Consider the following 13,656-nt stretch of genomic DNA (forward strand, 5'->3'; position numbering starts at 1 on the left):
TGCTATTTCATGGTATACTACAAACTCCTCTAGGGGCCAGCCTTGTGGAGTAGCAGGTTAAGCCTCCACCTGAGGTGCCGGAATCCCACATGGGCACTAGTTCAAGGCTAGGCTGCTCCACTTCTGATCCAGCTCCCTGCTAATGCACCTGGGAGGGCAGTGGAGGATGGCCTAAGTGCTTGGGCTCCTGCACCCACGTGGGAGAGCCAGAAGAAGCTCCAGGCTCCTGGCTTCAGCCTGGCCCAGCCCCAGCTGTTGTGGCCATTTGGGGAGTAAACCAGCAGATGGAAGACAGCTCTCTGTGTCTCTCCTCCTCTCTCTCTGTAATTCTAAAAATAATTTTTAAAACCCCAGTGCAGGCGCAGAATATTGTTCTCACTAAAATTATAACCATGAGGGCGGGCAGAAAATGGGTGGGTGTGTTTTTGCGAGGTGGGGGCTGTGAGAGAGTTGAAAGAGATCAAGAGCTGTGATGGTGTGAGGTCATCAGATAGTGCCTGACACCAAAAAGTCTAGAACAAATATTGAAATAACACGGTGGTACCAAAGAGCTTAGCTCACACGGCTCCAAGGGACCCTCTCCAGGTGGTGAGAAATACGGTTAACAGAGAGGGGAAGATGGCTGCTAGTTCCTAACAAGCCTTTTAGGACTAAGTGACTTTTTAGACCCTGTAAAAAAAAATTCCATAGAGCCCCCTGTGCAGCTAGGAGGCAGGAGCACTTGGACATCCGAGGCCACAGTCTCACAACCGGAGAACCAGAAGGAAATTATGAAATGCCCTCTCAGCCCCTCCCAGAAGGCATTACTCATAACATCAAGCTCTCACAGCCAGTGAGTGGTGACTAACGACAGAATCTCCCACCGCCTCCCACGGGCTTCTGTCAGCTGCTGCTTGCCACATCGTTACTCATTATGGCAGCGTAGTTAATGATGTTCTAATGGATCCAGGGCGTGACCACTAAGGGTCAAAATCCTGCTTGTTGCTGGTTGTGCAGGGAGAATCACCCTAAGAGTTTAGAATAAAAATAAATGAGTGAGTCCAAACGCCATGTTTTCAACCCCTGGGCTTCTAGAAGGAGCTATGGCTGCAAAGCCTGTCTCTTTCTAACAGGCTTCTATTGGGCCTTTTATAGACACGCAGTCCTCACGCCTCCTATCTCAGCAGCAGCGAGAATGTAGTTTCTCAACTCCGTGGTGGTAACCAGGGAAGAGGTCTTTAGAGTGCAGCATCTGTGGGCTCCCCCGGGCTCACTGCACTTTCAATCCCTGATTTTCCAAACCAATTTTGGAGCCCTCGCCTGCCTTCGTCAGCTGTCTCGGGCCAGCCCGGCTGGAACGTGTGCGGGCTGCCCCCTCTCCCACCCTGCAGTGCGTGAGTCACGGGGGCTGGGCACCGGTCAGTGTTTGCTTTGGAGGCATCAGCGCGGCCCTCTGCTGTTAAGAAATCATGAATGCTCCTTAGCTTGCCCGCACTCGTGCTCTCCCTGGTTTTGCGTGTCGGCGAGCTGACTGCACTGGCGAGTGCGCGGAGCTCACCCACAGCAGGTGTCCATACCTGCGAGGCGGGGTAGGGGTTCAGCGGGCTGCTGGACGACAGCTGTCTGCTGAAGCCGGGATGCGCTTCCGGGCCCGGAGAGAGCGTGAGGGGGCTGACGGGCGGCTGCCTGCGCCGAGAGGGGCCGCTCAGGTTTGTGGTGGGCAGAGATGGGTTGCTGAGGGAGAAGAGCCGCAGCGAGGGCTGCAGGGCTGACGCGCTGGCGGCCGACGTCTGCGGGTGGCTGTTGAGGGACGAGGACAGCGCCATCTTGCTGAGCGTGGCCTGGATGGAGGGGTTACTCCGAGAGCTCTGGAGCCCTGCAGACAACACGGTCACAGGTCACGGGTGAGATCCCAGCGAAAGCTCCCTCCTGTCCCTGTGGGCAAAGGGGCTCCAGGCCGGGACACGCACACGGAGGCGGACGACGCTACCGGTGCCCGCTGCGAGGAGCAGGGACCTGGGGCCAACGACAGATCCCGTTAGCGCGGCCTCTGAGAGCTGTGTTCCCGGGAGGCCTTTAAGGCCCTTAGCTTATCAGGGAGTCACAGGAAGGGACACTCCCCACAGCCCCGCCCCCACCTCCCACCCCAGGGTCCCTCTCATTGTTTTTCTGGAAATTGCTCATCACGGCCTAGTCTAATTCAGGGAAAGGAAGCTTTAGCTGGTGCTGTGTTTATTCTGAGGGAGGGCTGAACTTCACATGAGTAAGCCTGGGGCTGCAGGGTCAGGAGGTGCACGAGGAGGCCTGGCACGGAGCGGCCGCACTCCGTGAATGGACTGTGCGTCTCACCCCGCGATGCCCGTGTCCTGAAGTTCAGCCCAGCATCCGTGTACCAGCACCTGCGGTGAGCACACTGTGTGTTGTTTTCTATTGATAAACAAGTAAGTGTTCCATAATAGTTGTTATGCAAACCAAGAAATGATAACATCGAGCATGCTGAGCTGGCAAGATTGTTTTTAAAAGGTAGAAAGATGGCGATGACAAAGCCTGGGCAGTCTCCTAGCACTCGGCAATCTGGGGGAAGGTCAGAGACGCGGCCGGGCCAAACAGGAATTCAAGCTAAATACCTGACTTGAGATTAAGGGGGAAAACCTCATTCAGAAAGAGCTCAAACACCCTTGAGAAACCCGTGGACCAAGCATTTTAAGGAGTGCGTAACAATTATAAAATCTTGAGCCCGGGGACAGGCAGCAGGTAAGGCACCTCTTGGGATGCCTTCATCCAGTATCAGAGAGCCTGGGTTCTAATCCCGGCTCTGGACTCCAGCTCCCTGCTAATGTGCCTGGGGGACAGCAGATGATGGCCCAAGTACTTGGGTCCCTGCCACCCACGTGGAGACCCAGATTAAGCTCCTGGCTCTTGGCTTCAGCCTGGCCCAGCCCCAGCCCTGGCTGTTGAGGGCATCTGGGGATTGAAATAGCAGAGAAAGATTTCTTTCTTGAAACAAGACAAAACTCGACACAGGTTCTCAGCTTTGTTCTGGACCAAAGAACGCTCTTCTGTGGAAGCTAACAGCCAGTAAGATTTTCAGCTGGATGGCCAGCGCCACGGCTCACTAGGCTAATCCTCCGCCTGTGGCGCCGGCACCCTGGGTTCTAGTCCCGGTTGGGGCGCCGGATTCTGTCCCGGTTGCTCCTCTTCCAGGCCAGCTCTCTGCTGTGGCCCGGGAAGGCAGTGGAGGATGGCCCAAGTGCTTGGGCCCTGCACCCACATGGGAGACCAGGAGAAGCACCTGGCTCCTGGCTTCGGATCAGCACGGTGCACCGGCCACAGTGCGCCGGCCGCAGTGGCCACTGGAGGGTGAACCAATGGAAAAGGAAGACCTTTCTCTCTGTCTCTCTCTCTCTCACTGTCCACTCTGGCTGTCCAAAAAAAAAAAAAAAAAAATTTCAGCTGGAAGCAGCGTCAAGGGCTGTATTGGAGAACACCTGGTTCCTCCAGACCCACGGGTGCTGCGTGCCAACGTGGCTTTGCTTCTGTGGCCACAGGCTGTCCTTGCTCATGGAGAATTCTCCTAGATGGAGACCTGCCCAGGCTCCGATTCGAGAGATTCTACAGGTCCTGAGAGCTTCTATGAGGAAGCTGTGAGGCTGGTGTCTTCGCCACAAAGAACATCCTGGCCTCCAGAGCAAATCCTCAGAAACACTGGACCCCAGACAGCGCCCTGCAGCCTGGCCGCTCTCCCTGCACACGGGCTCTGCCCACAGCGCAGCCTGGTCACTCCCTGCACACGGGCTCTGCCCACAGCACAGCCTGGTCACTCCCTGCACACGGGCTCTGCCCGCAGCGCAGCCCAGCCGCTCTCCCTGCACACGGGCTCTGTCCACAGCGCAGCCTGGTCACTCCCTGCACACGGGCTCTGCCCACAGCGCAGCCTGGTCACTCCCTGCACACAGGCTCTGCCTGCAGCGCAGCCTGGTCACTCCCTGCACACGGGCTCTGCCGCAGCGCAGCCCAGCCGCTCTCCCTGCACACGGGCTCTGTCCACAGCGCAGCCTGGTCACTCCCTGCACACGGGCTCTGTCCACAGCGCAGCCTGGTCACTCCCTGCACACGGGCTCTGCCCACAGCACAGCCCGGTCACTCCCTGCACACAGGTTCTGCCCATAGCGCAGCCCAGCCGCACTCCCTGCACACGGGCTCTGCCCACAGCCTGGCCGCTCTCCCTGCACACGGGCTCTGCCCACAGTGCAGCCTGGTCACTCCCTGCACACGGGCTCTGCCCACAGCGCAGCCTGGTCACTCCCTGCACACAGGCTCTGCCTGCAGCGCAGCCTGGTCACTCCCTGCACACGGGCTCTGCCCGCAGCGCAGCCCAGCCGCTCTCCCTGCACACGGGCTCTGTCCACAGCGCAGCCTGGTCACTCCCTGCACACGGGCTCTGTCCACAGCGCAGCCTGGTCACTCCCTGCACACAGGCTCTGCCCACAGCACAGCCTGGTCACTCCCTGCACACGGGCTCTGTCCACAGCGCAGCCTGGTCACTCCCTGCACACAGGCTCTGCCCACAGTACAGCCTGGTCACTCCCTGCACACGGGTTCTGCCCACAGCCCAGCCGCTCTCCCTGCACACGGGCTCTGCCCACAGCGCAGCCTGGTCACTCCCTGCACACAGGCTCTGCCCACAGCGCAGCCCAGCCGCTCTCCCTACATACGGGCTCTGCCCACAGCGCAGCCTGGTCACTCCCCGCACACGGGTTCTGTCCACAGTACAGCCTGGTCACTCCCTGCACACAGGCTCTGCTCATAGTGACTGAGTTCTGAACATGAATGCCTGGACACAGTGGATGGAAGACTTGCTACTAGTAAGGACAACAAAATGACCCCCAAGGCCCTGAAAACCAGAATAATTCTTTAAGCCTGGAACGGTGTTGCACAGTGGCAGCAACACCGGAGTCATCCATCAGAGGACCTGCCAGTGACTGCCCCGAGTGAGGTCCGGGTTGTCAGTGAGCTCTGATCTGCGTGCGCCACAGGGCCCAGAGCGGAAAGCAGCACACACGGCCTCCGCGGAGGACGCCTTCCCAGCTGGCGGATGTCCCACAGCGTCTGCCTTGGCAGCACCGCCACAGCCCAAGTGAGAGCTTCACGGGGTGTGTGTGAACCGTGCACAATCAAACCTGCACAGCAACGCTTCCAGGGCACGGCCCTAGGCGCTTCTGGCAAGTTGGACCGATGACTTTGAACTTGGGTGTGTATATATATATTATATATATATATATAATTTTTTCCTGAATACTGCTGTCTTCACTATAGCCACTTAAGCTTTCTAAACTTCAAAATCTTGTCATGTGAAATCCAAGGGGGAAATGGAGGGCTCTTGAGACGGCTTAAATGGTAAGACACTGCCCTCCGTCGACAAGGGCGGTGGCCACTGTTCAGCCAATGTGAAATAGATGCTTATTTCTTGACTCTGGTTATGGTCACCAAGTCCCCTGGAGACCAGGGCTGGGGAAGATGATGAGGAACGAGGCTCAGCGGTGCTGTCCCAGCTCGCCCCAAATCCCACGGAGAGAGCCCCGGAGGCAAACAGCAGCAGTGCGTGGAGGCGGCAGGAGGATGAGTGCCTCTAACGGAGCTTTGGCTGCTGCCGCTGGCCGGGGGCTGCCGTGGACAAGCCAGCAGGGGACACAGGCAGGGTCTTTCCAAGCAGGGGACACTTACCGGAGGAGCTCCTGATCCCCAGTTGGGTCATCGCAGCCGGGAGGTTGCCCACGCTGTTCCCCATACTCGTGCCACCGAACAGGTGGTCACTGGCATCCAGGGAGGCTGGCAGGGGCGCCGAGTAGTGGAGGTTGGTTAGGTCTGGCAGTGACCCTCCTGTGTTCAGGGTCCCCAGGAAGGGGGAGAGGCCCATGTTTTGACCATTATGTGGAAAAGCACTGAAAGAGAGGTAAGCGTCACTTTCTACAATGCACCTGGCTGTTGGCAACAGGACACGTAAAACACCTTGCCCTGCCAAACGGCAGAGACGGCAGGCCTGGCTGGGCCCTGCGCTCCATGTTCCGAGACCTCAGAGCCTTGGCCTAGCCTCTCTGAAGCACAACCCCCTTACCTCCTGCACTACATGGGTGAGGTCACCTATCCCCGCCCTACAGAAATATCTAAGGCCAGGTTAGGTTATGGATGCCAAAGCACTGTGAAAATTGTAAGCCATCATGTGAGGCACCACTTATGTTATATGGTTCTTTGGGACAGATTTTCCTACCAAAAATAAACATCTCTAGGGAACTACATGTTTTTCAATTTTAAGATTTTTTTTTTAATATAGTCTCCATAAACTTAAAGTAAGAAAGAGATGCTGCATTCTTTCATTGAAGCTACGGGGTGGGTGTCTGCCATAGCAGGGGTGGGATGCCTGCACCCTGCACCGCAGTGCCTGGGTTCAAGCCCTGACTGCTCCCAATTCCAGCTTCCTGCAGGCGCACACCCTAGGAAGCAGCAGGTGACAGTGCCAGTGGTAGGGTCCTTGCAGCCCACACAGGAGACCTGGGTCAAGGAGAAGGAGCGGTCAGGCTCGCCCCTAACATTTGGGGCTACATACCACCTGCTCCAATTCTTAAAAGTTACAAATCAAGGGGTCAGCGCTGTGGCATAGTGGGTAAAGCCGCTGCCTGCAGTGCCAGCATCCCATATGGACGCTGGTTTGAGTCCTGGCTGCTCCACTTCTGATCCAGCTCTCTGCTATGGCCTGGGAAAGCAGTAGAAGATGGCCCAAGGCCTTGGGTCCCTGCACCCACATGGGAGACCCAGAAGAAGTTCCTAGCTCCTGGCTTCAGATTGGCCCAGCTCCGGCTGTCATGGCCATTTGGGGAGTGATTCAGCAGATGGAAAACCTCTCTCTCTCTCTCTCTCTCTCTGCCTCTCCGAAGCTCTTTCATATACATAAATATTTTAAAAAGTAAATGAAAAGTTCTGTATGGAAGGAACAGACCCTTCAGTGAGCCTGTTCTTACTTCAGTCGTGGCAAATTGTACTTCCTGGATAGCTCGGGAGGCCAGATCAGATGTGGAGTTCCCAGACTCTGCAGTTCTGTGCTAGAACCACGCAGCGAGAGGCGGCCCGGGCTGCAGCCCACAGCCCCTGCTCTACCCCCGCCAGCTCTGCAGCCTCCCCAGCCACTCCTGAGGCCTTGGGGGTGCTGCATGGGTAGTGGTTCTCCTTGCTCCTTGGCCTCCACACCCCACGGGAGCTGGAAAGGGCAGGGCTGGGGAAGGGCCCCCAGCCCAGGTCTGAGGGGGCTGTTCTCGGAGCTCACTCACTGCAAGGCACATGTGACAGACTGGTCAAGCCTGAAGAGGCCACACAGGTGGAAGCACTGCGTGCCAGTCCAGTAAGGGCTACGAATAACCAGTGGGTACAGTGCCACTGGGAGCACCCCAACCCCGGCTGCCCCAGCAGGGTGGGCCGCAGAGGGAAGGGTTAGCTGAGGACCTGGAGCAGCATGGGTGGGGGGCACAGTCCAAGGGCGCAGGGATGAAGCGGGAGAGGCAAGTGAGTGAGGCCACACAGGGAAGGTGGCGCCGCTCTGAAGTCTGGTCATGACTGCAAGGTTGGCTGTGGCACAGCACTTAGAGAAGCCACTGTGGTCACAGCTCGGGGACAGCCTGAGGGTGTGCAGCGGCTGGGACACTCACAGCACCCAGGCCTGTGCTAGGAGGAGCAGTGGGACTGAAGAGGAGAATGGCTGGAGAGGCCCCGGTAGCCTGGAATGGATGGAGCTGCGGGCACGTCCCTCAGTCCATGCACGCCTGCGGGAGACTCGACAGAGCCTGGAGACAGAGCCACGAGGAGGGTAGGTCGTGGTACAGCACGACTGGGCCGCTGAGCAGGGCCCGGCAGAGCCTGGACCCGGGCCGCGTGGAGGGAGTGGCCAGCAGGCTCCCTGGAGGATGTCTGGGTTGCGCTGAAGGCTGCGAGACTCGGGCGTCCTAGGCAGGAAAGCCACTGTAGGCAGAATTCACGGCATGGGCAGGGCGGGCAAGCGTGAAGCCACACCGTGTGCCCTGGCTGCCGTGGGGGGGTCCGGTTTGGGAGGAGGGGGTGATGGCGAGAGGTGGGGCTGGAGATGCAGACAGAGACACTGGGGACTGCGGGCTGAGACGCCCGGGGAAGGCCGGCTCCGTGCTTCTCAGGAGGGCGCCCGAGGTGCGAGGAGCGGAGCCTGACGGTGAGCGGCAAGTGCCCCGCGGCTGGGTGCTGGGTGGACGGCCAGCCCAGGGGTGACAGGAGCATGGGGACCGGCTGGGGAAGGACTCCCGGGGTCTGGGGTGGAGGCTGGCGGGGCTGCCCACTCAGAGAGGAACACAGGAGGGCAATGAGTAGATCGGGGGAAAGGGAGGGGATGTTAAGATGATTTCCAGTCTAGACACTAAGACTTTCTGTCACACAGGACGGCATGGGCTAGGGACGTCACCCACCTGGTGGGTCCCAGAGGACGTAACTGGCGCTCTTGACAGTCCCACTGGCACACGGAGGCCAGGCCGGGCGGGTCAAGGGCTGGACAAGGACGCCCCGAGAGGAAACGCTCTTTCTGAGCGGCGGGCAGCTGGTGCAGCAGTTAAGACGCTGCTTGGGATGCCTGCCTCCCACACTGGAGGGCCTGGGTTCGAGTCCCAATGCTGCTTCTGATTCCAGCTTCCTGTTAATGCAGAGCCGGAGAGGCAGCAGCTGATGGCCCAAGGGGTTCCACTGCATTGTGGGAGACGGATTGGGCTCCCGGCTCCCAGCTTCAGCTGTCTCTCTGTGTCTGTCTGTTTTTCTGTCAAATAAGTAAGTAAATAATTTCTGAAAAAGTGTGGCTGAGAATTCTGAAAACCAAGAGGGAGGGAGAAGCAGTGGTGAGGTGCCCAGACAGGGCCAGGAACAGGGATGGCAGCCCTCATGGAGGGGAGGGGCCCGTGTGCTGGCAGTGGGGGAAGAGAGCTGACCCCACTCCTCTGCAGGTGACACTGGGTGGGGGAGGGGGGAGCGGGGCCAGCCGTGGAGGCGAGGTGTCAGGACTGGGGGAAGAGAGCTGGCCTCACTCCCTGCTGGTGACACTGGGGGAGCCAGGCAGCCGTGGAGGAGAGGTGTCAGGACTGGGGGAAGAGAGCTGGCCTCACTCCCTGCTGGTGACACTGGGGGGCGGGGCAGCCATGGAGGAGAGGTATCCGGCTGGCCGCTGGAAGATGAATAATTCTAACTGTAGAAAAACTGGACATGAACCTTGTCTTTTGGATGCTATGGATTTGGTTTGAGGTTAAAGTGGAATGGAGATGCTAGAGCTGCCCACCACAGGAGCAGAGGGGCTCAGTGCCTGGGAGAAAAAGGAGCAGAGGTCTGAGCGGGCAATGAGGCAGCGAGGAGGGTGAGGGAGGAAGGAAAACGCTGTGGCCACCGGGAGCCACGTCAGGAGGGGCACGCCCAGCAGCGTCCCTGCCATTGAGAGGGGTACAGGTGGTCACTTTCCAAATACAGTCGCCATCCCCTGGAGCCAGCGCGGACTCGGATCCAAGCCAGGTAACGTTCTCCCTGGCTCTAAACTCTTCAGTAACTCGGCTCGGCTCTACGTTGGATCCTAGCTCCGCCAGCTTCCGGGTGCCCCAGTCCACTCCTGCCTTGGGGCCTGGCGCCCTCCCTTCTGATCCGGGCCATGTGTCCTCTAACCAGAAAGGCCTTCCTAGACAGCCAGCACCAACACTGCTCTCTCCGTCTCCGCTGCACTGACCGGCCCCTGGCACACGAGGTCCTGACTGCTTGCTTGTTGTTGCTGTCTCTAGTGTCCACCAGAGCACGCGCCCCTTGGATGTGCTGTTCCAATCACCTTCTCCCCAGCGTGCAGAACGAGGGAGTCGATGAACAGGAGTCCCTGAGTGGAAAGCTGCCTCCAACACGCGCCCAGGAGAGGCCTTTCTCTAGCTAAGACGCGCTTGCTCGAGAGCACGCTTGCTCGAGAGCACGCCGGGGTAAACGAGTTGCATCCTCCTGAGCCCCAGGCATGCCTGTCTCTGGCTGAGCCACCTTGGCCCTGTCTGCACCCCCGGGCAGGTGGGCCTCTCTGTCCGGCCGCATGTCCAGCAGGCTTTCTGAAAAAGGGCCCACCCTCTTCCCAGCTCAGCAGCCTGTTAGCTGACAGGAGTTCATATTTAACCAGCCCAAAAGAGTCTGGGCGTGGCTGGAACGCGTCGCCGTGAAATGCTGGCTCTGGCGCGGCACCATCGCCTGTGAGGGCTGCCTGAAGCAGACGGGGTTCCCAGACCCCCTGAGACGGTGTCGGGGCTACATCAGATTGGCAAGGGTCTCGCGGTCAAAGCACGCTCGTTGGGCCCTGGGAAGACTCGCTCTTTGGGAACGGGCAGGGCTGTGCCGAGGGACAAAAACAGCCCCGTGAGCTGTCAGGTCCCTGCCCACCACGTCCCAAAGGGCAGTCTCTGGGGAGGCCCTGGCAGAGTTCTTGGAGCGGCCAGGGGCGAGGAGCAGCTGCGACCCCAAACCCCGCAGCTGTCCCGCCCGACTCTTAGCGTCCGACCTCACGCACCGCGTGGCTTCGGCTCTTGCGGCCTTACCGTGTGGGCGTCCTCATCCCTCGCCCCTCCTCCTCCTCCCTCAGGCTCAGTGAGCTTTTTTCTTCACTCCTGTCGGTTCTCAAGCTGTGTACTACTAACTCCATTCATTAACGAGTGTTTCCAGAGAGAGTGTGATGCTGCCAATTTTTGTATTTCTTCATCTTCTGTTTTTAAAAAATTGGTAACACACACTCGTAACAGGTACCATTTCAACCACATTCAAGTGCACGGTTCAGTGGCAAGAGGACATGTGCAGGCGCTCCCTGAAGCAACTTCTGTGGGTCTGTTAGCTTCTTCTCCCTTTCGCCCGTGGCCACCACAGCAGCTGACACTAGGGCCTGGCAGGGCGTGAGGCCAGCGGGCCACCCTGGACACCTGCTTCTGTCTCCACCAGGCACGTGTGCGTTTACCACGAGCCGTCTGTCGGCAGTCTTATCCGTCACCACGGTTATGTGGCTTCACGACTTTAAACCCGTGAGACACAGGACCAAAGGAGAGTGCGGTCCGAATGGCCCACGCGGCAGCACGCCCCCCACCCCACGCACACAGCGAGAAAACGTCACTTACTTGCCGCCTCCGACGTCACAGGACCGAGGGCGCCCTGACAGGGACTGAACCTGGGGAGAGACGGACAGAGCTGGGCTTACTCACCCTGTGGGGGAGGGGGCAGGGGTCCCTGTGCCCCGGCAAGCACCAGCGTGTGGGACAGGGCAGCCGGTCAGGCGTGATGGGCCACCAGGGAGGCATAACATCAACAAGCTTTCTTCATTGGAAATTTTCTTAATTTGCCTTCTAGGTGGATACAATGTCCTCCAAAAAGGCCAGTGTTTCCTACACGTGGGATCTGTAAACAAGGCTCTTCAAGAAGCTCATGGAAAAATGGAATTAAAAGATAAGTTTATTTGGGTGCAAAAACACCGCCTCTGGCCGGGTCTGCATCAGCAGGAAGCGGGACTGGCACGCAGGCACCCCACGGAGGGGGGGGCATCCCTCCCCGAACTCTGGAGCCCCCGCAGACATTCCTGTTCCTCCGGGTCTGGAGAAAGGAAAGGAAACAGAAAACAGAGGGGACGCCAGAAGGGGACCAGTATTCCAGCTGGGAGACACACGCCCAGCCAGTAGGAGCGGGCGCCACAAACCCGCAGGAACGGCCGGAGGGGCCCCTCCTTCGTGCCGCTGTCCCCTGCGCTGGGGAAGCCGGAGCTGTCCTTGGAGAAAAGGCACCTGTGCCTCTCACGGCCAAAGACGACACGGCGTGGCTGTTTCTCCTGCGTGTACGCACGTGCGTTTCGAATCCTACCTCCCTTCACTCCCCCTCACAAGGTTAAACACCATACCCCTCTCGTCTCAGAAAACCGAATTTCAAGATCCCCTAAATGCTCACGGAGGCCTCAGGGGACTTGCCAGGCGGAGCGGCCTGAACCAGACGGCTCCCAGGTGCTCCACGGGCTGGGGATGGTTCCGGGACAGCACCAGCACACGCACCAGTGTGGCAGTACGGCTGGAATGCCTGCTGTCCCTCAAAGCCAAGATGACTTCCCTATGGGAAGGAAGGCCGAGCTGAGCACCCAGGGCCCCTGCCGCCCACATCCAAGACCCAGACAGAGCTCCTGGCTCCCGGCTTCGGCTTGGCCCAGCCCTGGCTGTTGTGGTCGTTTGGGAAATGAACCACTGGATGGAAGCTCTCTGTCTCCCTGCCTCACAAATACAATGGAAATCAATAAAACTCTTTAAAAAATAAATACTTTATAAATAGGGTTATCAGTCACTCTGGACAGAAGCTGGAGATGGGGGAAGATGTTGGTCACAAAACGGAAAAAATCGGCCTGGGATTTGTAAGCAGGTTCCGGAACTTTCAGCAACACGAAGGCGATGTGGGGGAGGGAGAGGCTTTCGGACGAGAAAATGCACCTGAGAACAGGAGGCCACCAGGCCACTGCACCCAGCCACAACACACCAGGGAACTTCTAGCTTGAGGCGTCACCCCCTGGGATGGTCTCCTGATCCCTGCCCTCAGACAGATCCTCTCGCTTTGGTCTCCGAGTGCCAACCTCCCGGACGCCGCACGCGCCGAGCGCCGCTCACCCACCTCCTTGGTCTCCCACAGCTGTTTTGGCAGTGGCTTTGGAACATTTAACAGATTCTCTTCTTTCACCGGGCCGGGAAAAGGCATGACTGCAAGAGAGAGAGAAAAGCAGCACATTCATTGCATTCGAAGGCAGCCACCCTGCCTTTCGCCAAGCAAATCGTCTTTGTAAACAAATGACTGATTTAAGAAATAGTTATTGCCTGTCTAGTGGGGGGAGGCGCTTTGTGCATTACCCCGGGGGCTCAGAGATGAACGAGCCTCTAAGGAGCCAATCATCTAGTCCTGGCAGGGCGGCCTCTGTCCAGGAGCGGAGCCCGAGAGAGCCCCAGGGCTGCTGCCTAGCAGTTGGGAAGCGCCCGGGAAGGCGCTGGGACTGGGAAGCCCTTTGGACACAGGGGACAAGTGCGTTCTGGGGCGGGGGTTAAGCCACACTTAGAGTGGCAGGAAGAAAGCGTGGAAGCTGAGGCTGGGTCAGGGAGGCCCTGCCAGGTGGGTAAAGGAGAGCGCGGAGGGAGGAGGCCGAGGAGAGACACGAGGGCCTGGGAGACAGACTCGGCTGGGAGGGGAGCCAGGAACCCGAGGGTTTGAGACTGGGCCGCTGACGGTGCCCTTGGCCCCTGCTGGCCACTGAACACCAGCCTGGCTTCAGGCGGGCTGTTCCAGGGCTTTCTGCCCCGACTCCCTCAGTCACACCAACCAAACAGCAATGCCGAGGGGCAAAGCCGGCCTTGTTCTCCGAGGCCACAAGACAAGGATCAGCCCTCAGGAATTAACAAATGACCTGACGTCAGGCGGGAGGCTGGGGCACAGGCGAGTGCTCAGTGACCACGTAAGCCCCCGGGGTGACTTGCCGTGGCTGTCCTGCCTGAGCCTGGCTGCCCAGAGCCCAGGAAGAAGCCACTTACAACAGGGACCACAGCCTCAGAGCAGAGCTGACAAAAGGGCTTGGAACAAAAACCCTACAAGGAAGTTTACTGGATC

At 58.8% G+C, this 13,656-nt stretch overlaps 1 protein-coding gene across 2 annotated transcripts in view; it reads right to left on the reverse strand.

Moving 5' to 3' along the window:
- The window catches only part of CRTC3 (CREB regulated transcription coactivator 3), a 98,861-nt gene that overhangs the window by 6,102 nt on the left and 79,103 nt on the right, over positions 1–13,656 (reverse strand). For both annotated transcript variants that reach the window (XM_062206287.1, XM_062206285.1), the window contains exons 8-11: positions 12,676–12,761; positions 11,154–11,203; positions 5,704–5,921; positions 1,557–1,855 (exon numbers count right to left, since the gene is read on the reverse strand). In XM_062206287.1, coding sequence (XP_062062271.1) covers positions 1,557–1,855; positions 5,704–5,921; positions 11,154–11,203; positions 12,676–12,761 — 653 coding nt within the window. The remainder of the gene's footprint in view (positions 1–1,556; positions 1,856–5,703; positions 5,922–11,153; positions 11,204–12,675; positions 12,762–13,656) is intronic.

The sequence above is a fragment of the Lepus europaeus genome, chromosome 11, assembly GCF_033115175.1.
Source record: "Lepus europaeus isolate LE1 chromosome 11, mLepTim1.pri, whole genome shotgun sequence".
Taxonomy (NCBI): Eukaryota; Metazoa; Chordata; class Mammalia; order Lagomorpha; family Leporidae; genus Lepus; species Lepus europaeus.